The sequence below is a fragment of the Linderina pennispora genome (assembly GCF_002104995.1).
Source record: "Linderina pennispora strain ATCC 12442 chromosome Unknown DL89scaffold_12, whole genome shotgun sequence".
NCBI classification, from domain to species: Eukaryota; Fungi; Kickxellomycota; class Kickxellomycetes; order Kickxellales; family Kickxellaceae; genus Linderina; species Linderina pennispora.
In genome coordinates this window covers 622,608-645,153 of record NW_024468260.1, presented here as the reverse complement: position 1 = coordinate 645,153, position 22,546 = coordinate 622,608, and the positions used below count along the sequence as shown (strand labels likewise).

The window sequence follows — 22,546 nt, the reverse complement described above, 5'->3', positions numbered from 1 at the left end:
TTATTCATTTTTCATACCGTGGACTGTTGCTACATTTTTATTTTTTGGACAAATGACGAGACATTCGCGGCTTTTGAGCAGGTCAAAGTTGCACCAGCCCACCCCATCCCTGAGCTGGAGGCACTTGGATGGGACCCACGTAAAGAGGAGGCGGAGTTTCTCCCTGAGCTAATCGTATTTGACCTCGACTTCACGCTGTGGTCCTGCTGGATTGACACGCACACGAACGGGCCGCCGTACCGGCTCGCAGCAAACAACAAGGTGAAGGACCGGTACGGTGACACAATGGAGCTGTTCTCGGACGTACCGCGAGTGCTAGACCTAATCATGCAGCTGCCCAACACGCGCATCGGCATAGCATCACGGACCGACCGCGCCGAGTGGGCGAAGCAGGTTCTGGCCGCTCTTTGAGATCCAGTCGGACATTGGAGTGAAGAAGAAAAAGATGATAGAATGTATTGACTTCATGGAGATCTATCCGGGCTCAAAGGTGACGCATTTCCGGAACCTGGCCTAGGGACTCGGGAGTGGAGTATGAGCGTATGATATTCTTTGATGATGAGGCCAGGAATGCCGAGGTCGAGACGAAGCTGGGGGTGCGGTTCGTCCATGTCGACGACGCGTTCGGGGTCAATTGGAATCTGTTCTTGCAGCATCTGTGGAGCTATGCTGAGCACCGCAAGCACAGGCAGTCGTAGACCTAGCATGTTTTTTTGCGACGATTGTCGGTCATATGACATGGTCGTTGTGATTCCATAAATAATGCATCTGGCCAGCCAAGCATATGTTGGATACATGTACAGGGTGGCGCCATGTATGGCTATCACATTCACAAACATATTCACATAGTATCCTAATGGCAGCGCAAGCAGTTGAAAGCATTGGCGACCAAACGAGCCAGCGGCAAAATATCAATCTACCAGGAACCAAAGAAGAGGTGCGGAGGAAAAAGAAAATGACAGCCGACAATCAGCGGGTTCGCAATCACATTCAATTGTGAGTGAGACTGCCATTGGGCTAACACCAGCATAAAAGTCTTCGAGTAGGACTGCTTCAAGTGGTCGTACGATAGTGTCGCAGAGATCGACTCATCGATGGCCGGCCAAGAGTACCTGCAATCACTTCTGCGGACGCACCGGTACGACATCGACGACCTTTTGCAGGTGCCTGTGGGCATGGACAAGACGGTCTGGCTGTACGAGCACATGCGGCAAATCTGCATAGAGCTTGGCTGGTACATAGTGGAGATGCACCGGGAGTGCACCGAGACCGGCTGCCCGATGATGCGGGCTAACGAAGACACCTATTTCTGCGCCGGGCATGGGCACCCGAAGCCATGCAGCGCGATCGGGTATTCTGTGCACACGGTGAACTATGCGATCGGGCAGCTGAACAACCAGGGGTCGTTTCCGAGCCGGCTGTATGTGCCCGAGACGTCGATGAAGCATTTCCAGAGCATGGCCAGAAGGATATATCGGATTTTTGCCCACGCGTATTTCCACCACCGCGAGATCTTTGAGGTGCAGGAGAATGCGACGTTTCTGTATGCAAGGTTCGTCAAGCTGGCCAGGAAGTATGAATTGTCGCCGGAATCGCTGATCATTATTCCTGAGCTGCCAACGACGATTTCAGCTGACGATGCAGATTTTTGAGGGAGGGGGTTTGGGCCGATTTAAGTCAATGCATAGTTTTTTGTAAAACGGGCCGGTAAGGCAAAGCCTCGATGCAGGAGTTATGTGGCATGCGTGGCATGTGTCGACCCCCTTGCGCATGCTGCAAAAATCTACCACAGAACGGAAAGGCTTTTTCGCCCGAACCAGCGAACTCCGAGCCCGAGTAGACGAGAGGAAAAAAGATAAGCATGAGCGGAGCGTGGGCCAGCTCGTGAGCCCGTGCTTGGCCGAATTTGGTTTGAGCCCTCCCATGGGTCTTTCCGCTTTCAGGCAGTCCTTGTGAAAGAAGGACAACTGGAGAAATAGCAGTCAAAACGGGAGCAGTCACGTGTAGATCTTCCTATGCCAGTCGGACAGAGTGAGAATGCGGAGAGTTTTTTTGTTGGAGCTTCGGGGAGCTCGGCGTGGTCGCAGCCTCCGGGAAGCGTTTGGGCATGCTCCGTGTCTGCATATGCGCCTTGGGTGGGGCTTCTCAGAAGATGCATATAAAAAGGTTAGCATCGCGTTTCTCAGGGCACGCCCTCTTTCGAACAGCACAAAACAAACAACCCAATTATTTCTTCCTCCCCTTTTTTGCTAGATAAACCCGAGCTTTCTTTTTATCTGTACTTTATAACAAACCATGCAAATTCCCAAGGGACTCGAGCCAATGTACCCGTCGACAGCCGACGCGCTTCAGGCAGAGCGCAGCCGGGCCAAGTTTGACGTATCTGAGATGCACAAGTTCATCGTCGATGCGGGTACCCGCTCACGCACGGCCAAGGTGCTCAAGGTGCTGGAGGCGGAGCCAGAGACATTCAACCTGCGCGACATCTACTTCTACAGCCGCACGGAGCGCATGGAGCACGCGCTGAAGATGGGCAAGCGCCTGATCGAGCTGATGCAGGAGGGCAAGCTGACCAACGACGAGGTGTCGTGGGCAGACACGATTCTGGACACTATGGGGCCATACGCGCTGCACCGGTCGATGTTCCTGCCGACGCTGGAGAGCCAGGCGAACGAGGAGCAGCGGGAGCTGTTCCTGAAGCCGGCGCTCAAGTACGAGATCCTGGGCTGCTACGCGCAGACAGAGATCGGCCACGGGTCGAATGTGCAGGGGCTGGAGACCACGTGCACGTTTGTGCCCGAGACTGGCGAGTTCGAGGTGCATTCGCCCAGCATCCGCGCAAGCAAGTGGTGGATTGGCTCGCTAGGCGTCACGGCCACGCATGCGATGGTGATGGCGCAGCTGATTGTCAATGGCAAGAACTACGGGCCGAACCCGGTCGTGGTGCCGATCCGGTCGACCGAGACGCACAAGCCGCTGCCGGGCGTCACTGTCGGCGATCTGGGCCCCAAGTTTGGATTCAATGCCATGGACAACGGGTTCCTGCTGCTGGATCACGTGCGGGTGCCCCGCATCAACCTGATGCAGCGCTACATCAACGTGTCGCGCGACGGCAAGGTGTCGCGGCCGGCCAACGTCGACCCCAAGGTGGCCTACGGCACCATGGTGTATGTGCGCACACAGATTGTGCGCAACATGAGCCAGGTGCTGGCCAAGGCCACGACCATTGCGCTGCGGTACACGTCGCAGCGGCGCCAGTTCTCGGGCAAGTCCGACAACCCGCAGCCCAACGGCCTGGAGTCGCCGGTGCTGGACTACGGCATGGTGCAGTACCGCCTGATTCCGCTGCTGGCGCAGAACTTCGCCATGTTTGCCACGTCGCAGGCATTTGCGCGGCACTACGAGCAGTGCATGGACCAGCTCAATGCGGGCAACTTTGGCCCGCTCAAGGAGCTGCATGCGACCGCCTGCGGGCTCAAGCGGTGGACCTCGGACGTGGCCATTCGCGGCATTGATACGTGCCGTCACGTGTGCGGCGGCCATGGCTTCTCGAGCTTCTCGGGCCTCAACGACTTCTACGGCAACTCGTACCCGAACATCATCTGGGAGGGCGACAACTACGTGCTGTCGCAGCAGGTCGGCCGGTTCCTGCTGACCCAGGTCCGCGCACTGCGCTCCGGCAAGCCCGTGGCCGACAACCAGACCACGCAGTACCTGCGCCGCCACCTGACCAACGGCCGTCTGGAGACGGTCCCGGGCCCGGCCTTCATTGGCAAGTCCGTGGCCTCGTTGGCTGCCGACACCGATGCGCAGCTCGATCTGCTTAGCTACCGCGCGGCCGCCATGGCCTCTGAATTGGTTGACCGGATGGACGAGCACGGCCAGACGTGGAACCAGTCGCTGGTGGCCATGCAGCGCCTGTCCGATGCCCACTCGGACTACATTGTCGCCAACTACTTCCGCCAGCACCTGGCCACGCTGCCCACCGACTCGCCGATCCTGCCCGTACTGCGCAAGATCGCCGCCCTCAACTTCCTCTATGTGCTTGAGCAAAACCCCGGCGACCTGTTCCGCCTGCCCGGCCGCGCCGCCTTCTCCACCAAGCAGATTGTGGAGATCGAGCAGCTGCTGGCCAAGCTCATCGAGGAGGTGCGCGACCAGGCGATTCCGCTGGTCGAGTCCTTTGGCGTCTCCGACCTGAAGCTCAATTCCGCCCTGGGCCGCAGCGACGGCCAGGTCTACGACAACTACCTCAAGTGGGCAATGGAGGAGCCCATTAACAGGGAGGGCACTGGCGACAAGATCCGCGAGGAGTGGTTCCAGAAGTACTACAAGCCGTTCCTGCAGCCCACCAAGTCGCAGGCCAAGCTCTAGATTAAGAATCTCATACTAGCTGTCTAGTGTTTATCTCTTCTTTTGGCCATAACCCAATGTATTTTCTATGCAGAGATATCTTGCTCATGTCATTTTACACATGCGGGTTTCCCTATCAGAAAAGAAAAAGAATGTCTTCCAACGCCCTTCCCCCGCACCTCGCCCTGGCCGCCGCCTGGGCCGACTCGCTGATCTCCACCGCGCAATCCGAGCAGCTCTCCGACATCCACGCCCAAGCCCAGCAAACCCAAGCTGCCACCGACCGCCTCTCAACAGCAGCCTCCCGGCTCGAATCACTATACACCGAGACTTCACAGGCGTTCTCCATAGAGCATACGCACCTGGACCACAGCATCACAGCGTCCTGTGGGCAGCTCGATACACTGGGTAAACTGGCCGACGCCCTGGAAGCTTCGCTGGGTGAGCTCGAGCGCCAGGTAAGTAGCGCCGAAACCGCCACCGGCATGTCGCTGGGCGGCAGGCTGTCGGAGCTCTCGCGGCTGTTCTCGCCAAACACAGGCATCCCGTACCTGCGCCAGTGGGCGCCCAAACACCAAGCAGTGCCCGAGATTCCCCAGACAAAAGATTATTTCTCCAAATAAAGAAAAAGGCTACTCTTCGGCCGTCTCCTCCGTCGTAGCGGTGGGCAGTGGCGGGTCCAGCGCAACAGCAATGTTCTCGGGCAGATCTGTCTTTTTCACCATCACCGTTGGGCATGCCGACATCTGCGCACACAGCTCCGCCCACGAGTACGTCATCGCAAGCATGCCACGCTCAGGCGCCTGCACCACCAAAATTTCGCCTCTATGCTCATGCACGTACACCGACACTGCTTCTGCTGCATTCCCCTGCAGAACCTCGGTCGTTGCCGATACGCCGACATTATACAGCGCCTGCGAGAGATGCTGCAATGCTGCCTCGGCCTCTGCACGCACGTCTACATGCTGGTCAGTGTCGCCAACCATGCTGTTCCACATGGCCGAGATGGTCTTGCCGTCCAGTGCTCCTGGAGCCTCCATGGTGGTCACCAAAAAGACGTGGTCTTGCTGCTCCCGGATCAGGTTGGCTTTGGCCCAGGCCACCGTCTTGAAGGACAACAGCCGGTTTTCCGCCCGCTCGCTGGCTTCGGCTTCGCTGGCTGTCACCGATGCGGGCACCAGAGTGTTGATGTCAAGCGCTATAACTATCTTGCGCCGCAGGGAAAGAGGAATGTGTGTGCTCATAATTAGAATATAGATGTGGTAGAGTGCGAAAAATACGTGCGGAGAAAAGAAAAGCGAGTGACGCTTGGGCCAATTTATGATCACAGGGCCAGCCAATGACGTATTAGCTGAAGAAATCATCTGTTTTTTTTACTCAGGTACTCGCTAGAAAAGAGCTAGAACGGCTGCGATCCGGCGTTAAGCGCCGACAGCAGCGAGGAGCTGGACACGGAGCTCGCTGGGTTCGCCGCCTGCATGCCTGCACCTCCTGCACCTCCTGCCGATGCCTGCTGCTGCTGCGCCTGCGACATGCCCAATCCCGACGAATTCCCGAGCATGCTGCCCACATTAAACCCAGGCACACCGGCCCCCATGAACCCCTGCTGCTGCTGCTGCTGCTGGGCTGCATGAATGCGACTGGCAACCGACATCAGCTGTGCATAATCCACATTGGCCGGCAGCTGCCCCGACGCCAGCAGACCCGGTAGCAATGCCTGCGCCGCCATAAACCCTGCCGGCATAGCCGCCGACGTATTTGCCACCGGGTACTGGGCTCCACCAAACGACTGCCACGCTTGCTGCTGCTGCTGCTGCTGCTGATCCGGCCACATCATCCCGCCATCCCCCGGCGACGGCATGGCCATCGGCGGTGCTGCCTGGGGAACGGCAGCTGCACCTGCAGAGGCGGCGGCGGCGGCGGCGACACTGGCAGCCGGCGGCTCCTCGCTCAGCGCCCTCTCCTTCGCTGCATTGCTCGCCTTGAGCTCCTCGAGCTCCGCCTGAACCCTATCGTACTTCTCATGCCACTGCTGCGCCTCCTGCGCTGCCTGCGCCAACAGCGACGACAGCCGCGCTGTTTCTTCGTCGTGCGCATCGCAGAGCCGCCGGAACGACTCCACCTGCGATGCAATCGTCTCGTACGTCTGCAGCACATTGCCCACAGATACGTGCCACTTGTTCGTCAGGCTCATTAGTCCGTTCCGGCTCACCAGCGCCGATGTCGCCACCGCCACCAGATCCGGGTGTGCCAGAGCCTCCAGCTCCTGCTGCATCGCATCTACTGTCATGGCTCCGAGCGTACTCTGCAGCTGCTGCAGCGACTCCTTGTCAAGCTGCTGCTGCTGCTGCTGCTGCTGCTGAGGCGACTCGCCCATGCTCGGGCTAGCTGTCAGAACTGTCTGCTTGCCTGTGGGTGCCGTCTGCACGCTCAGGCTCCCAGGCGTTATGCGGCCAGCCGGAGATGCTGTTGCCGACGTCACTGCTCCCGACGTCGATGGAGCTCCGCTTACCGGCCCCTTGAACGTCGCAGTGACCCCCGGCGACGGCCGCGGCGATGTCGCGCTGATGCCATCGTCCGAGATGAACCCGACACCAGGCACATACCGCGCAGCATTGGTTCCACGTCGAGGCCGAGCCTGTTGCTGCTGCTGCTGGCCAGCAGCCTGAGCAACTGGCTGTGCTGCAGCAGGCACCGGTGCCGAAATTGAGCCAACAACTGCCTCCTTAGCCGGATCGTCAACCGCCCTTTCAGGAGCTGCCACGCTTACAGCAGGCACGTCCGCTGCCGAAAACATACGTTCGCCAGCATCGCTGTCGACTTCGCCGTTCGCATTGGCCATCGACAACGACGCAAACGGATTCTGCGGATCCCCTCCAGTCCTATCCTCGTTATCGTCCTCATCTTCGTCCTCATCACCGTTTGACTGGGCGTCCTGGTGAGAAGTCTGGGCTGCATGCGCTGCCTGAGCCGCCTGCGCCGCCGCCTGCTTGGCCTTCTTCTTCTTGGCCTTCTTCTTCTTGTTCTTGCGACGCTTCTTGGCTGCCGAATCCTCCTCGTCGTCAAACTCATCCAAGTCCAGAACCGACATGCTATCCGCCTGTGACTGCACGTCGACCGGGGTCGGCGGCTGCACTGGCGCCTGAGCCGGCTTTGGCGCAGCTTCGCCCCCGCTGGATATTGCCGCTGCTGCTGGCGGCAGCGCATGCTTGGCCTGCGATCCCTTGGACTTCTTACTCTTCCCACTGCCGCCATGTCCGCCTCCATCAAGCAGTGCCTTCTGGCGCTGCAGCGAGATGTTGGCCTCCAGGATCCGCCACGCCTCTTTCAGCATCAGCTTGCCAATAATGCCTGCCAGCTCCTCGCGACCCGTCAGCAACCCTTCCGTAAAGTCATCGACAATATCCTGCCGCTGCTCACGCAGGTCATTTGACGCCGTCTCGTACTTGCGCACAAACACCTGGCTGACTGCCCGCTCCAGGATCTCCGCCTCGGTCATCAGCAGCTCCAGACAGTCGGTCACCACTTCCGCGACATCCGGCGCCGTCAGCAGCTGCTCGAGCTCGCGCATCGCCCAGCTGATCACGCCCGACTGCTGCTGGAACTCGACGCGCCGCATCTTCTTGCGGAAGTCCTTGTGCGCAGCCTTGGCCAGCTTGCTCGCCACCGTCGCACCTGACGTCTCGCTCCAGTCTTCGCGGATCGAGCTGGTCATGTTGAAAATCTCGGTGTTGCGGTCACGGATCACGGCCTGGATCTTCTCGATGCGTGCATCCAGGTGCGGCTGCAGACACGCAATCGCCGCCCTTGCCTTCTCCAGCTGCGGCTGCAGCGTCAGCGGCGGCGGGTACTTCAACCCTTGCGCACGCCGGTCGCACATCGTGATGCATTCGCCCAGGATTGTCTCCAGCTCCCGTGCAAACTCACGGGCCACGCCATAGTATGACTCCAGGAACGTGCGCGACCACTGCGAACTGACCTCCAGCAGCCCATCAAGGTGCTTCGCCACCAACGAGTCAAGCTCCTCAGCCAGCTGCTCATTGGTCTTGGTGCGCGTGCTACGCCGGCCGCGCGACTTCCGAGCCGGCTCATCGTCGCCTGAATCGCCCTCGGCGATTATTGCTGCCTTTCCGGTACGGTACGGCTCGCTGACACGCGCCCAGTACTCGCTGAAGGGCTGCGCGCGCGTGCGAATACTCTGCAGGAACTGCTCGCGGTTGGCACGGCATCCGCGCGCAAACAGCCGCACGCGCATGGCTTCGATCCGCTGCGCGCTCTTCAGTAGCAACTGCGTGATCTGCCACACTGGCTCCATTTCGCGCTCAAACCCGCTCTTGTTCTCACCTCGCCACTTTTGCAGCTGCGAATTGAAGATCAGCCGCTGCGTGTCCAGCTCGGACGGCGTCGGATGATCGGCCTTGGTGTGCTGGCACGTCGGGTACGAGTGCGTGGCAATCTGCTCCGACGTGATGTTGCCCAGCAGGGGGAATTTGGCCGCGGGCAGCGAGATGTACGTCTTTGTCACCTGCAGTGCCGGCAACAGCAACGCTGGGTTCATCGGGTCCTGTTTGTCGTTGTAGGGGAATGCGTCGGGTGGGAAATCAAACGTCAGGTCTTCGTACACGTCGGCCAGCGGGAATTGGTACCCCTCGTACCACGCCATCGCGCGCTCGACAATTGTATCTATCAGCGTACTATTCCCGCCTGCCGCCGCCGACTCATCGGAAGCTGCTGCTGCCGCTGTAGTCGCCAGTGGTGCTGCTTGGGCATTCGACGCCTTTGCCTTATTGCCGCCCCGTGCCTTGCCGCCTTTGCCGCCTGCATTCCTGCTTGCCTGCTCAGCAAACGTCGATGACGTGGCCGACGACACGCTAAGCGACGGCGAGCCAGGTCTGCTGACCGGTGCCGAGGCCATCCCGCTAGTCTGCTCGATAATGGGCAGCGCCTGGCGCTCCTCCGCTACCAGCTCCCGCAAACTATCGCAAAGATCACCGATCGAGCTGTAGCAGAGCCGCATCGCGCGCTTCCGCTCCAGCCGCTCGCGCTCCAGCACCTCCTCTGCGCTTGCGCCGCCCATGCTGTCGCTGCCCAACGCTGCTGCTGCATTATTTCCCGACGCCTTGCCTTTCTTCTTGCCCTTGCCCGTGCCGTTGCTGCTAGAACCTGTGGTGACGCCGCCAGAAAGGGCCGAAATTTGCTTGCGGTATACCCACTGCGCCCACTCGCGGCAGTAAAAGCACGACATCGTCTGGTCATCACACGCACGGAACCGCGCCAGCTCCTTTAGAACCGCGCTCGTCTCCAGCCGCAATGTCGCTACCGCGTGCGTCCCGTTGCCGCTGAAATGGCTCGATGTCGCCCGGTTTCCGCTGGCCGCATGCGCCATCAGGGCCCGGGCATCCGCTGAGTCTAGCGCCTCGCTGGTTCCTGCTGCCCGGGCGCCCTTGTTGGCCGGCTTTGCTCCACCGCCCAGCGCCGCTGTTGCGCTTGCCGGCAGCTCACCGTTCTGGTCCAGTCTCACCAGCCCATTTAGAATCGCCTTGGAATCGAGCTCGAGGTCAGTCATCCCGTTCGATTGAATAGAATTAAATAAGGTGGAAATTGCTAACGTTCACCCAACTGCTGAGGTGACAATGAAGGTCCGTTCCGAACGATTACTCGAGAGAAAAAGGTATATTTGTGCTGCGAAGGAAGAGTACGAAGGAAATAGGAATGTCAAAATGTATGCCTCTACCAAGTGAGCTGGAATTAAGAATGAATGGAAGAAAGGAGAAAAATGCGATTTTTTTTATTTCTCAGCGAATTGTAAAAGCAACGAAACCTCAGGGTAATAAATCCAATGAAAATTATGCTCTTTCAGCCAGCACGACAAGCCCTCGATGCTTGCCGTCCTTCTGTCTTAGTGGCCGAGCCTCCTGGGCAGCACGGCTCCTTGCGTCGGCTCGAAGCCTCCGCGTACTGTGCCATGCTTACTACTCTCACTGCCATGATTCCAAAGCAGCCGTAGATCCGGCCATGGGGTTTCATATGCCTGCAGCTACGCTCACAGCCCCAGTTCCAGCCAAGCTCAAATAAAGGAGCCGTTACAAGTGTATGTCAGTGTGCCGTGGATTGCCTCATCAATGGGAACCAGCACGCTAACACAGCCAGCAACATTTCATCGTGGCTAATAGAATGCGCAGTTGATCCATCCCCTTGACGTGGCTGAGAATTAATGATTACTATTTGATATTTATAATCAGCGTATTTGGATCACCCCCCATATGGTCAAGGTTGTCAACCTTCCACTGCTGATGTCTGACACGGGTCCACATGCCACTCACGGGTCACGTATCCTGACATGGCTCGGTCCTTTGTCCTGTGTGTGCAGATTCGCCAGCATGTCAGGCCAGCTATCTGCAGTTTACTATACAGCCACTGGCTCTTGATTATGACAGCTGCATACAAAGTGCCATATAAACATGGACAGCAAACGAGCAGAGTATCAGGATGCAGACCCGGCAAGAGCAGTCCACCGGCAGGATATAAAGAGAAGATGTCATTTTGAAATCATGCATCCGCACCAATCTTTTCTCTCTGTCCTACTTCCCCTAGCCTTTTCGACATGCATATCAACCGACTGCCTTGCGAAATATTCCTCCGTGCTGTAGACATAGCAGTTAATGGCGACCAGCCAGCTCCGGCAAACAACTACGGCCTAGACTGTGCCGTCAATATCGCGGGCGTGTGCCGCCTTTGGAAGGCTCTTCTGCCAAAGAGACTTACCGATACAGCGACCATTGAGCGTGCCAAAATTGGTGAGTGCGAAAGGGGAGGCAGACACAGGATTTTGTGGAAGTCGAACCTAAATACCTTCATCTTACTGGAAAGGACCGAAGACGTCAGGAACCTTGTTGTAATACTCGACGACAAGTGCTGCTGTTCGCCTCATATATTCGAGATGCTGGAGCTCTTCCATTTCAGCCGGTTTGTGTGGGGAGGCATTCGTTCACTAAAGTTTGTTGGTCTCGGGGTTTTCTGCTATGCCCCAGGGCAGCAGGACCCTGACGCTGGCGCCAAAGCAAAGGCATCCGCTGACCTTCTCATCCAGCGTTTTCCCAGACTCAACTCGCTAAGTTACAATATCTCATGCAATGACTCGCTCGCCTGGACACTAGACCACCGTGGATATTTGCCACTCAACCCGTTATTTAAAACAGTGCACGATGCGCTGTTGGGCAAGCTCACCTTCATAATGGGTGCATATCCAGCCGTTCTGCCTCCTGCCTTGACGTTTGAAGTCCCACTCACATCTCTGTTAATTAGAGACGACTACTTGCGGACTCTGCCGTACATCCCCAGGTTTCCTACCGTGGCCTTGCGTAAGCTATGGATGCTTTGCAGTGCAGACGGATTTCCTTGGGACATGTTCATCACAATGAACAAAAACACAATCGACTTTCCCCAACTCCACTTTCTGTATATCTGTTTTGGACACACCCCACAGTCATCCAGTCTAAAAATGGCTGCACACGGCGGACTCGATATCCGATTCCCAAAGCTGACACGGGTGGAGATTAGCGACGCTCTAAGAGTGTACCATGACCCACTCGCTCTTTTTCATAGTGCCCCACTCCACACCTTGCTTCTTGCTGATGACCTGGCCGCACTCCAGCGTGTGAACACTGGCTTCCTGCGAAATATCAGGCAGCTTGTGTTTGCGGCCATGTCTGGCGCCGATAGTGCCACCAAGCTTCCGCGTGAGGCTATTGCGCGATTCTACACAGCGAAATCTGGCGTTGAGATTGCATATATGATGGGGAACCTGCTGCCTCCACCAAAGGAAATTGCATGGGCTGCCCTTGGTCGCCTTGTTTTGAATCTGGTACCTAGCGAACTACACAGGGTTGGGCGAGTAATCGCCCAGCTGCCCTGCCTTTGGCATTTGCGTATTCTTCACTCTAGCTTTGTCCAATCTGGGAAGGTCCCGTACACCTGGGAGGAAGAAAACGACCATATATCAGCGATAGATATCCACAGCGTACAAGAGTCGGATAGCCAGGCATTAGATAACGGAACACTCGCTCCACTCGTGCTGGTCGGTATGCAAGCAAGGGTACTACCGTGTGCCTGCAAAGATGGGTTGCCTCCACTTAGCACCAGGCTGCAGATCCTCGAGATAGCAACAAGAAGCCAACAGGCCCCAGAGACGATATGTGACCTAATGCGGCAGTTGCCATCATTGGAAAAGCTTGTGGTCTCCGATGTATACGTGTCTACTGTTAGCTCCATTGCAGATAGCGAAGGACACAGCGTGAGTGTTGTTGGATGGAGCAGCTATAAGGGCAGTGTCGTAGTGAGCCTTGTCTAATACTCACCGCCCCTCTCGACGCCATCATCATAATAGTAGCAAAGGCCAAATATGTGACATAAATACTTGTTTGCACAATGGTAACCACAGTGAATACTAATAGTCCTGGTACATCCTCAGCTCCTGCTCGGTCGCCTTGAGTGCTTCGTCAAGGTCGATGTGGAAGTTTGGATGGTTGGCACTGAGTAGGGCAGCGGGATCGTGCTGAAGCTGCTGTTTCGCCCAGGTGCAGAACCTTTACCCTTGCTATCAGGGAACGTCCCTTCATCTTGGATGAACGGCAGCGCCTCCTCACGGTCCATAGTCGTCTTGACATTGACCACGCTGAAGATAGTGCGGGTCATTGTCGATGAGGCACCAAAGCCGCTCGAAACAAGAGCACGGCGGATCCACGGCGACTTGACACCAGCAAAGTGCCATGCAACTGCACAGTCAGCATGCTGGTCGAGCTGGCGGCGCACATCAATCAGATTCTGGATCGAGGTGATGTCGACGTTGGAGACTCCGCTAAAGTCCAGGATGATGGCACGCAGCTCGGGCTTTTGACATGTCGATGTCGGACTCTGTCTTGTGACGAGGTCCCGGGTCGTTCCAAGGCCGGTTTCCAAGCGATCCGTACGGGTTAACTACGCCTGGCCGTGTCTGCTTCAATATCTCCTTTACCAGAAGGTCGGTGAAATGCACGGCGTTCAGGTACAGGTAGCCCTCGCTCATGCGGTAGATGAAGATGCCGTTGGGTGGAGGCTTTGGCTTGACTGACGGGTTAGTACCATCCGAGTGATCAAGTGGGATATAGACATGCCGTTCCTGGGGCATTTGGTTGTCCTCGCTAATCAACTGCTGCTCGTAGACCTTGATCTGGCCGACAAACTTGCCCTGAGCCTTGGCGATGCGGAACAGCATCAGCGCAGCTGACAGCGCCACGGTTGTGTAAATACCAGTATCGATGGTCGAGAACAGGGAGACAGTGACGCCGGCCCAGAAAATTAGGAACTCGAACGGTGAAATGCGCCAGAAAGCCATGATTGTGCGTGGTGCCGAAATCAGGTCGCCGACAGCGTGGATGATGACAGCAGCAAGCTGCGCGTTCGGGATATAGTAGAACATGGGCGGCAGCACAAAGATAGCAAACACAATCATCAGCGCGGTGAAGACGCCAGCAAGCGGCGTGCGCACACCAGCCTTGTACTTGATGGCAGTACGAGAGAACGAGCCAGTGACGGGGTATGCGCCAAAGAACGGGCCAAAAATGTTGGAAATACCGATGGCAATCAGCTCCTGGTTCGGGTTGATGGCGTAGTTGCTAAGCCGTCCAAAGGACTTGGAGATCGAAACGTGCTCGATGATCAGCACAATGACTGTCGGTGGGATCTTGCTCTTGAGCGCATCCACAAGCGTTATGTTTACCTGGGGCAGCTCGATGTGCTGGAACCCCTTGGGAACTTTGCCCAGAATAGCAAACTTGGGATCGTCGCGGTGGTTACGGTTGACAATAAACGAAATCAGCGTGTAGAGCAGAATAACAAAGGCTGTGCGCAGTGTGCTCAGGAAGAAGAACATACGCTCATGCTGTGGCCACCGCCATGCGGCCTTCTGGCACGACCAGCGAATCAGGTAGAGGATGATCAGCGCGGACAGGCCAACAGCAGCGTTGATGTTGCAGTGCTTAATATAGCGGAAGAAGTTTATAAACACCTTGTACGTCGCCTCGCGTGTGTCGTATCCCTTGACTGTGTTGTTACCGAGCATTCCTGGTACCTGCCCCATGGCAATGTTTATAGCCGAGCCGGTCATGAAGGCGGCGATGGCAGGCAGCGGAATCAGCTCAACGATGAACCCAAGACGAAACAGCCCAATCGCGAACACTATGCACCCGAAATAATTGACAGACAGCCGGCGACTAGCCACCGCCTCTCCTGGTAGTACTCTGGCAAGTCCGGCACCACATCGTTTAAGGCATTTCCAAGCAGGATAGACATCACGGCGACCGGGCCAATAGTGATGTCCTTGCTGGTAGCGAACATAAAGTAGAGGGCACAGCCGACAAATGACGAATAAAGACCAAATTCTGGTGATAGCGTGGCCAGCTTTGCGTAGGCCATACCCTGAGGAATAACCACAACACCGACTGTAATGCCGGCAACCAAATCTCCGAGGAGCCAGGTCCAGTTGTAGCGGTAGATCCATGTCGAGATGGGGAACAGCGACTTTGCATATTTGATAGTGTCTTTCCGATTCGGAACCAGATGCTCCTTGATCCACGCTTTAGACGACGCGATGGGCTCGATATAGCTGACTGGTCCTACTGTGTCCGGAGCCATCACCGACTGCCGTGTTGGCTGGAGCTCGAGGTACGTGTCGTTGCTGGAAGCTGATTTCATATTGAAAGTAGAGAATCAGGACCACCGAAGATGTAGATAAGAAATAAAGATGGCAGCGGATAAGAGTGTACAAGTGAAATGGAACTGGGCAAGGGGTGGCAATTAATAGTGTGTTGAAACGGAAGACCAGACTCATATGAATAGGATCCTTCAAGAGGTTTAGCAGGAGTAAATTGCAGTGTACTCCATCCGGACCATCCACCACTAACTATTTATAAGCGCACGGCGAAAATGTATGCATACTGCCATGCAGCTACTAATTCGGTCGTCCCTCAGCTACTGAACCATCCCCTGTTTCACAGCACCGCTTCAGGTCGGATGCGGTGCAAACAATCATGCCCATTGTCGATTTACCGGCATGCAGAACGCTCAGCCCTGGGGTCCCAGTGCCAAAAAGATGAGACCAAGGCGGTGGACGCTTGAAAAAGGACGCCGGCTGGTCTTTCCCTATAGCGGTGCAGTCCGCTGAATGAATTGGCGTGGTCCATCATCCAGCAGTATAGTCGATCGGCATCCATATCACCCATCAAGCGCTGCTAAAACCGCACAGTGGATTCTATTGCCAACCCACCCAGGGGATCTGTACTCCTAGGGGTTAAGTCAAGTGGATGGCGCAATCGGAGACAGCTGCGAAAGCAATTGGCGGTTCCTGCGACTACCCGACACTTGCTTTTGATCCACAGCCCTGCCTGATCAATATCAAACCATACGCTTCAAGCAGATCCTTCTCTCCCCATTTCTCCTGCTGATTATCGCTGAAATTGCACCATCACTTCCATTTTGAAAGGCTGAAGGACTGCAGAATACGTCGATCAAGCACGATGTGGAAACCCAGGCCTGCACAACTGACTGGCTGGCTAGTCCGATGGCATCATTTCCCTGAAAACATTGCAACACATGGGAATTGACCGAGCTGTATTGCGAGCCATTATTCGGCCCACACCCCCGCAAGACAGGGCATAAAAAGTCAGTTGCGTAAAGCTAAGGGCTATTGAATGAATAGCATGGCCCTACGCACTTGCCAAACAGCGTATCCATGCCTGGCTGAATCACGAGGTTCAAAGGAGGCGGTGTCCGTGCATACAGCCTTGGTATGGGCACAAAATTTGCTAACAGTTCACAGAACACGAAATCTCAGCCACGCGCACACGGGAGTGTATCTGACGGTTTCGCTCTGAGAAGAGCACGCTGCGGTTGTAGCCATGAAGCCTTTCTAGACCAGAATATTCTGATGGGAATGTTTACCAAACTGTATGTATTTGGCATAGGACATCGCCGCCCAACATGCATTGGTCAGCAGTCCAGCAACAGCGTATAGTGTACATGCGTGTTTTGCTCTCCGAGCACTCTATTGCTGCTGGCCACCTCTCCCCAATAAACCGGGTCATTTTAACTCGAGCATCATGTATTTTACATAAACTATTGCTTGGTACGAGTTGAAAACAAACGCGCGGACCCTCATTGCTCACATCCAATGTCGCAAGCTGCGCATTTATTACACAATTACTGAAACGGAAAATAATAGAGATTGGTTTAGTGGTTGTCAGGTGTCAAGAGGTGACAGCGGTGCAAGGGTGCACATCTCTCAAGATCGATATCAGATATTGTAATATGTTGGGTGGATGGCGCGATGAATGCAGCTGGGATTCAGGAGGATGCTCCTCACTGCCACTCAACCGGTTTTCATGAAGGCATTCCTGCAACTCCTGTAAAGAAGCACAGAGCTGCTGGTACGTGCTGGTGACCATTCGTGCACGATGGCGCTTTCTGTAATGAAACAAAAGTCAACGGCACTATGCAGTGATCTCCAGTGCAGCTTCACATTGTTTTCACAAAACAGAGCACGTTCTGGCTGCGCTCGAAAGAGCAAGCTGTGCTTCCCTCGTCCAATTTATATGATGTGCATCCATTTAGAGACGCAGGCTTGGTGCTTGAACGGCCATAACCAGGTCGCTAAGGACTGAATCATGCCTGGGAGATCTTTTGCCTCTGGTCCCAAGCCCTTCATTAAGTGATATCAATTAGATCCGGTGCACGAGTACGCTCCTCAGACAGTGTGTTCAGTTACGGTCTCTGGGGCAAGCCCGCTGCACATTGCTAGTGTCCAGTCATCCTAGTTACCACCAGCGTTGTCTGCACGCCTCATGGCCCATCCAATCTCGGAGACCGAGGCGGAGTTCGCCTTCAGGATAAATTAGCGGACTCGAGCGAAATCGCGGATTTTAAGAGCGCGGCAATTTTTTTTGGGACTGCTTGAAGATTAAGCAGGTGTTTTGCACTTGCTGGCACGCGTCCAAACTTTTTCTCCTCTTCCAATTTCCCTCAACATTTACATCACACAAAATGTCGGCAGCCGGTGCTTCGGGTTTTAGCAGATTCTGGAATTCGCCTGTGGGTCCCAAGACCATTCATTTCTGGGCACCCATGATGAAATGGGGTCTGGTCATTGCTGGCCTCAGTGACATTAGCCGCCCTGTCGAGCAGATTTCGGTCAAGCAGCAGCTGTCGCTTGCTGCCACCGGCATGATCTGGACCCGCTGGTCGCTTATCATTAAGCCCAGGAACATCAGCCTGGCTACCGTCAACTTCTTTGTTGGCTGCACTGCTGCATACCAGATCGCCCGCGTTGCCCTCAGCGAGAGCAAGGAGAAGAAGGAAATCGAGGCCCCGAAGACTGCTTAAATTGCAGGCTGATCGGGCACCCCGCTCAGCACCTCTTGTAACTTTTCTCACTTTAATCGTGGTTTCGTGACAGTACACCTTTATCTCTACCGGACCTCTGTATGTGTGCAACATGCAAAGAGTCGTGGAATTAACGGTAAATTATATTGTGAGCAAGATATAAATGCGGCCCGAGCGACTGTGACTCACAAAATCAGCTGTGGGCCAGAAAGATTAAAAAGCAGTCCAGGACCGCTCGGTTTGGAGGTGGATAAAGTCATGCTGCATCAGCATGCATATGCGTTCTGTGATCTGTACGCGATGCAGCCAACATCAGTGTATCAGGCCAGGAACAGCCAGCCCAACAGTGCATAGCACGCCGGTTACTATGGACCGGCTACTTCCACGCGTCTGCAGTGAAGCAGTGTTGTAGCGGTAATGGTGGTAATGGTGGTGATGACCACCATCGTCGTCATCATCATGCCTGTCATCGTAGCGGTCTTCGTCCTTGAAGTGCCCTGGGTAGTCGGGGTCACCGTGTACAGCGTTGCCGTACCCCTCGCCCTTGATAGCATCGAGTCCATGGACCTGATTGTCTAGACGGTCCAGGTCCTTGTTGTCAATCTCACCCTCACCAGCGCCGGCTAGGATGGCTGCACCCGGAGCAAGGTAGTCTTCCAGTCCGAACCCTGGAAGCCCATAGCCGTATGCACTCATGCCTATCTGGGGCAGGCCCTGACCAGGTACAATTCCTTGGTACCAGTACGCCTGGAACGGGTTGTTTCTGCCGCCAAATGCTCCTCCCATCATCTGGCGTCTGACAATGCCGTTTCCTGAAGCCCCCGGTCTTTCGGTAGTTGTAGCATGGGACGGAGTGCATGCGCAGACGAAGAATAGTGCAAATGCAACTGAAGACGTCGAGTGCATAGTTGCAGAGAAAGTATTAATGATGTATGTTGGGTGGTATCGTTGGATGTGAAAGCAAGGAACGGACAGGGAGCTATCCACAGCCACTGTTCTCAAGGGCCCTTCTTGAGACTTTTCACTCAGACACTATCGTCCGTAATCGCACAGTTGTTTGTTACCTGCCTACCATGCACATAACTTTGTTTGGGCGGCAAAAACCACCCACACATTACTATCAACTACTACGCACAAACCACCGCATTTCCTTGTTTCTGGACGTGGGAATTACATGTACTGCATCCAAAGGCGGTGTCGTCAGCTCAGTGACGCAGCTGCTTCCTAACTAGCAAACGAGCTACCTGCTGCAGTAGCATGGCAAAGGAGAGTCAGGCATGGCAAATGCCCTTTACGCGGCGAGTTGTTTGAAGAAGGCTCCCTAAGGCGAATACTCCAGCCTTTTTCCGCAGGGCTTAAAGAAAACACAGATTAAAGATAATCACAATCTCGGTATTTGGAGATAACCACTGCCAGAGCGCTTGCTCGCCTGAATTCGGCTCTTAATTGAGACTGCTTGCTTGCTTTTTTACATTATCGCCCCTCGCTTTTTTCGAATTCACAAACACAAAATGATGCGTCCTACGCTTGCAAAGGGTAAGTCTCGGATTCCGACAGCGGGTCGGGGCACTGAATCTCGCCCAGAATCGCAATTGCTAACGCTAGTCGTTGTCTGTAGTCGCGAAGCAGCTTGCGCGTCCGGGAGTCGCCGCTCGTTCGTACTCGACAGAGGGTGGCAGCACACGGCAGTACGGCGGCCTGAAGGGACCAGGACCGCATTTTCACCAACCTCTATGGTCAGCACGACTTTGGACTGAAGGGCGCGCTGAAGCGCGGCGACTGGTACAAAACCAAGGAGATTGTGCTGAAGGGCGAGGACTGGATCATCAACGAGATGAAGGCCAGCGGCATGCGCGGCCGTGGTGGTGCCGGCTTCCCCTCCGGTCTGAAGTGGAGCTTTATGGGCAAGTCGTCGCCGGGCCGCCCGCGCTACCTGGTTATCAACGCCGATGAGGGCGAGCCTGGGACGTGCAAGGACCGCGAGATTATGCGCCATGACCCGCACAAGCTGATCGAGGGCTGCCTCATTGCCGGCCGCGCCATGTTTGCCAACGCTGCCTACATCTACATTCCGTGGAGAGTTCTACAACGAGGCATCCAACCTGCAGCAGGCCATCGACGAGGCGTACAAGGCGGGTCTCATTGGCAAGAACGCGTGCGGCTCGGGCTACGACTTTGACGTCTATGTCCACCGTGGTGCTGGAGCGTATATTTGCGGCGAGGAGACGGCCCTGATCGAGTCGCTGGAGGGCAAGCAGGGCAAGCCCCGCTTGAAGCCGCCATTCCCGGCCGACACCGGTCTGTTTGGCTGCCCGACCACGGTGACTAACGTCGAGACGGTTGCTGCTGCGCCCACCATCCTGCGCCGCGGTGGCTCGTGGTTTGCCGGATTCGGTGCCCCGCGCAACTCTGGCACCAAGCTGTTTGCGATCTCGGGCCACGTCAACAAGCCCTGCACGGTCGAGGAGGAGATGTCGATTCCCCTGCGCGAGCTGATCGAGCGCCACTGCGGCGGTGTGCGCGGCGGCTGGGACAACCTCCTGGCCATCATCCCCGGCGGCTCGTCGGTGCCTCTGCTGCCCAAGCACCTGTGCGACACTGCGGTGATGGACTTTGACAGCCTGCGCGACATGCAGTCTGGTCTTGGCACTGCTGCAGTCATCGTCATGGACAAGAGCACCGATGTCGTGCAGGCCATTGCGCGCCTGTCGTCGTTCTACCGCCACGAGTCGTGTGGCCAGTGCACGCCGTGCCGCGAGGGCTCGAGGTGGCTCGACCTGATGATGTCGCGGTTCGTCAGCGGCCAGGCGACCAGCGCCGAGATCGACCAGATCCTCGAGATCACAAAGGAGATGGAGGGCCACACCATCTGCGCTCTGGCTGATGCTGCTGCCTGGCCGGTGCAGGGTCTGATGCGCCATTTCCGCCCGGAGGTTGAGAAGCGCCTGAAGGACTACAAGATCGGCTCGCAGGTCTCCTCGGACGCCAACTACCGTCCTGACCAGACCATCGCCACGCTCTAATTTTCCCTTGGGCTTTCTCTTTCCTTGTTTCCAACATACATACATTTTTCTGTCTCAGCTAGCACACAGGCGCATGGCCTTATGAAATACTGCATTATCTATTGCTAGAAGTTGGCCGTACTGTACTTGCCGAAGAATGTCCTCGACTTTCAGTTCTTTGGCTTGCAGGATGGCCCTTGTGTATCGCCTGGTGTAGCCCCTTGACTATTCTACGTTGTACCATATGCCTATCACCCTACTGGGTACATTTAGTAGTCACAACTACCAGTGACAGCGTGAGGGCTGGAATTAATGCGATCATCCTTTTGAAGCTATCAAGAGCGGTTAAGACGGATCTCTATCGATACCAGCAAGCAGTTGTTTGCTGCAGTGCTAAGTAATACACGAGTCATCTCAGTACTCCGATCTCCTGGCATCGGGTACACCTTGAGGATAAGGGCATGCGAGGTGCTTCATGCATGAGTAGAATCTACACATGATTCATATGTCGCCAAGTCTGAGGTCTGCAGAGGCAACACCGCACATCTGGAGCTGGGCATCTGCAGGATCGAAGGGCAGCACATCGAGACTGAGAAAGCTCCAGAATACATCTAATGGTGGTTAGTCGGGAGGACCACAACCAAGTTACTTGACCAATTGATGTTGCCAACCTGCTTTCTATGAGCTTGCTTCCATGAACACCAACCGTCAACAAACGTGTAGCTCGAGGATAAGGTTGCGAAGTTGTTGATAATTCGATGGAGAAAAGGGTGTGTTGTCAACTAGTCTGTGCAGCGACTGTAGTACTAGCTATATGTTAGTATAAAGTGACCTCCAACTGCCTTGCATTGTCGAAGGAGCAATGTCTGATCGCTAAATAGAAAGTGGCCATCAATGTACAGCCTGCAAAGTCCAGGAAACGATGTGGGATGCAAAGAGGATCGGATTTGAGCATGTATGCTCTTTTAGCTAAATCGAAATGATCACAAGTGCGGATATACAATCTGTTGCTCACAGGATGTAGAATATACGTCGTAGGCTGTCCGTGTGAATACTGTTAATCGCCAGCTCCGCTAAGGCTGGCACGCTGTAAAGAACAAGACAGGTGGAATATTGGTCTTCCTTGTTCTGCACGCGAAGCGACGTGAATTTAAGGGTGGGCTGTGGTAAAGGATAATAGTCAAGAGCTGTGTTCTTCAGATGCTAGAAAACACGTTTTTCTTTGTCCTCAAGTATCCTAGAGGTGAAATGGCAGTCAATTATTCGTCTGGCGAACACAATAGCACTGGATGCCACCAATTTGCCATAGGATACGTTTGGGGTAGCCGTGGAAATAATATCGATGGCCTGGCTGACGAAAGAAATGTCGACAATTCGATGCTCAGTCCCTAAGGCAGCAACTGCCTTGGTTGTTTGGGGTTTAGGATCATCGACTTTGTAGATAATTGACCTCATTCTTGTACACAAATTCAACCAGGAGGTGAGGACTGTACTCTGTCAACGAATTCCTGGCTTCCGATGTGTGTTGAAGAAAGGTGAATATTCACGCACGTTGTATACTGTGCAAACCCATGGGCAAAAAGACTCGTGCACTATTTATAGTATTAATATTTGCATTGGCAGGAGTGCTCGCTGTAGCATCGACTGAAAAATACCTGTATGCCTGTTGCGCGACAACTCTGCGCCAGTGGTGGCAGACACCCACCAGCCTGAGAAGACGTGTGTCTGCAGCGGTCACCCTTTTGGTGTTATAACCAGCTGAACCAAGACTGACACAT

General features: G+C 55.3%; 10 protein-coding genes across 10 annotated transcripts; 7 read left to right on the top strand and 3 right to left on the bottom strand.

Moving 5' to 3' along the window:
- Positions 1 to 99: 99 nt before the first annotated feature.
- Positions 100 to 833, top strand: DL89DRAFT_269434 (uncharacterized protein; the record flags this gene model as incomplete). Its single annotated transcript, XM_040888305.1, is given in 2 exon segments — positions 100 to 393; positions 413 to 833. Coding segments are annotated over 2 exon segments (399 nt in total), but the record flags the coding sequence as incomplete, so codon positions are not given.
- DL89DRAFT_48546 (mps one binder kinase activator-like 4) lies at positions 822 to 1,665 on the top strand. Its single transcript, XM_040891727.1, has one exon. It carries the CDS (start codon positions 1,095 to 1,097, stop codon positions 1,650 to 1,652), a length of 558 nt encoding a protein of 185 aa, XP_040741557.1. The 5' UTR covers positions 822 to 1,094; the 3' UTR covers positions 1,653 to 1,665.
- Positions 1,666 to 2,281: 616 nt separating this feature from the next.
- Positions 2,282 to 4,450, top strand: DL89DRAFT_269432 (acyl-CoA oxidase). The gene has a single exon (XM_040888304.1). The coding sequence runs from the start codon at positions 2,296 to 2,298 to the stop codon at positions 4,372 to 4,374; it is 2,079 nt and encodes a 692-aa protein (XP_040741556.1). The 5' UTR covers positions 2,282 to 2,295; the 3' UTR covers positions 4,375 to 4,450.
- Positions 4,451 to 4,710: 260 nt separating this feature from the next.
- On the top strand, positions 4,711 to 5,681 carry DL89DRAFT_48536 (uncharacterized protein). The gene has a single exon (XM_040891725.1). It carries the CDS (start codon positions 5,047 to 5,049, stop codon positions 5,608 to 5,610), a length of 564 nt encoding a protein of 187 aa, XP_040741555.1. The 5' UTR covers positions 4,711 to 5,046; the 3' UTR covers positions 5,611 to 5,681.
- A 71-nt stretch (positions 5,682 to 5,752) lies between these two features.
- On the bottom strand, positions 5,753 to 9,919 carry DL89DRAFT_259530 (uncharacterized protein; the record flags this gene model as incomplete). Its single annotated transcript, XM_040885693.1, has 1 exon — positions 5,753 to 9,919. The coding sequence occupies one exon, from the start codon at positions 9,917 to 9,919 to the stop codon at positions 5,753 to 5,755; it is 4,167 nt and encodes a 1,388-aa protein (XP_040741554.1).
- Positions 9,920 to 10,869: 950 nt separating this feature from the next.
- DL89DRAFT_48625 (uncharacterized protein) lies at positions 10,870 to 12,840 on the top strand. The gene has a single exon (XM_040891728.1). The coding sequence runs from the start codon at positions 10,958 to 10,960 to the stop codon at positions 12,701 to 12,703; it is 1,746 nt and encodes a 581-aa protein (XP_040741553.1). The 5' UTR covers positions 10,870 to 10,957; the 3' UTR covers positions 12,704 to 12,840.
- Positions 12,800 to 15,084, bottom strand: DL89DRAFT_275623 (sulfate permease; the record flags this gene model as incomplete). The annotated part of the gene is made up of 5 exons (XM_040889330.1): positions 12,800 to 12,916; positions 13,024 to 13,210; positions 13,251 to 14,527; positions 14,605 to 14,955; positions 15,010 to 15,084. The coding sequence occupies 5 exons, from the start codon at positions 15,082 to 15,084 to the stop codon at positions 12,800 to 12,802; spliced, it is 2,007 nt and encodes a 668-aa protein (XP_040741552.1).
- Positions 15,085 to 17,377: 2,293 nt separating this feature from the next.
- DL89DRAFT_269428 (UPF0041-domain-containing protein) lies at positions 17,378 to 17,919 on the top strand. The gene has a single exon (XM_040888303.1). The coding sequence runs from the start codon at positions 17,428 to 17,430 to the stop codon at positions 17,764 to 17,766; it is 339 nt and encodes a 112-aa protein (XP_040741551.1). The 5' UTR covers positions 17,378 to 17,427; the 3' UTR covers positions 17,767 to 17,919.
- Positions 17,905 to 18,744, bottom strand: DL89DRAFT_269427 (uncharacterized protein; the record flags this gene model as incomplete). Its single annotated transcript, XM_040888302.1, has 1 exon — positions 17,905 to 18,744. A coding segment is annotated over exon 1 (586 nt), but the record flags the coding sequence as incomplete, so codon positions are not given.
- Positions 18,745 to 19,277: 533 nt separating this feature from the next.
- DL89DRAFT_324402 (NADH-ubiquinone oxidoreductase) lies at positions 19,278 to 20,789 on the top strand (the record flags this gene model as incomplete). The annotated part of the gene is made up of 4 exons (XM_040891449.1): positions 19,278 to 19,302; positions 19,385 to 19,424; positions 19,471 to 19,846; positions 19,875 to 20,789. The coding sequence occupies 4 exons, from the start codon at positions 19,278 to 19,280 to the stop codon at positions 20,787 to 20,789; spliced, it is 1,356 nt and encodes a 451-aa protein (XP_040741549.1).
- Positions 20,790 to 22,546: the final 1,757 nt, after the last annotated feature.

Bases quoted from the DNA above. Each gene is read 5' to 3' on its own strand.
- DL89DRAFT_269432 (XM_040888304.1), top strand. From the start codon at position 2,296: ATGCAAATTCCCAAGGGACTCGAGCCAATGTACCCGTCGACAGCCGAC.
- DL89DRAFT_48536 (XM_040891725.1), top strand. From the start codon at position 5,047: ATGTTCTCGGGCAGATCTGTCTTTTTCACCATCACCGTTGGGCATGCC.
- DL89DRAFT_48625 (XM_040891728.1), top strand. From the start codon at position 10,958: ATGCATATCAACCGACTGCCTTGCGAAATATTCCTCCGTGCTGTAGAC.
- DL89DRAFT_269428 (XM_040888303.1), top strand. From the start codon at position 17,428: ATGTCGGCAGCCGGTGCTTCGGGTTTTAGCAGATTCTGGAATTCGCCT.
- DL89DRAFT_48546 (XM_040891727.1), top strand. From the start codon at position 1,095: ATGGCCGGCCAAGAGTACCTGCAATCACTTCTGCGGACGCACCGGTAC.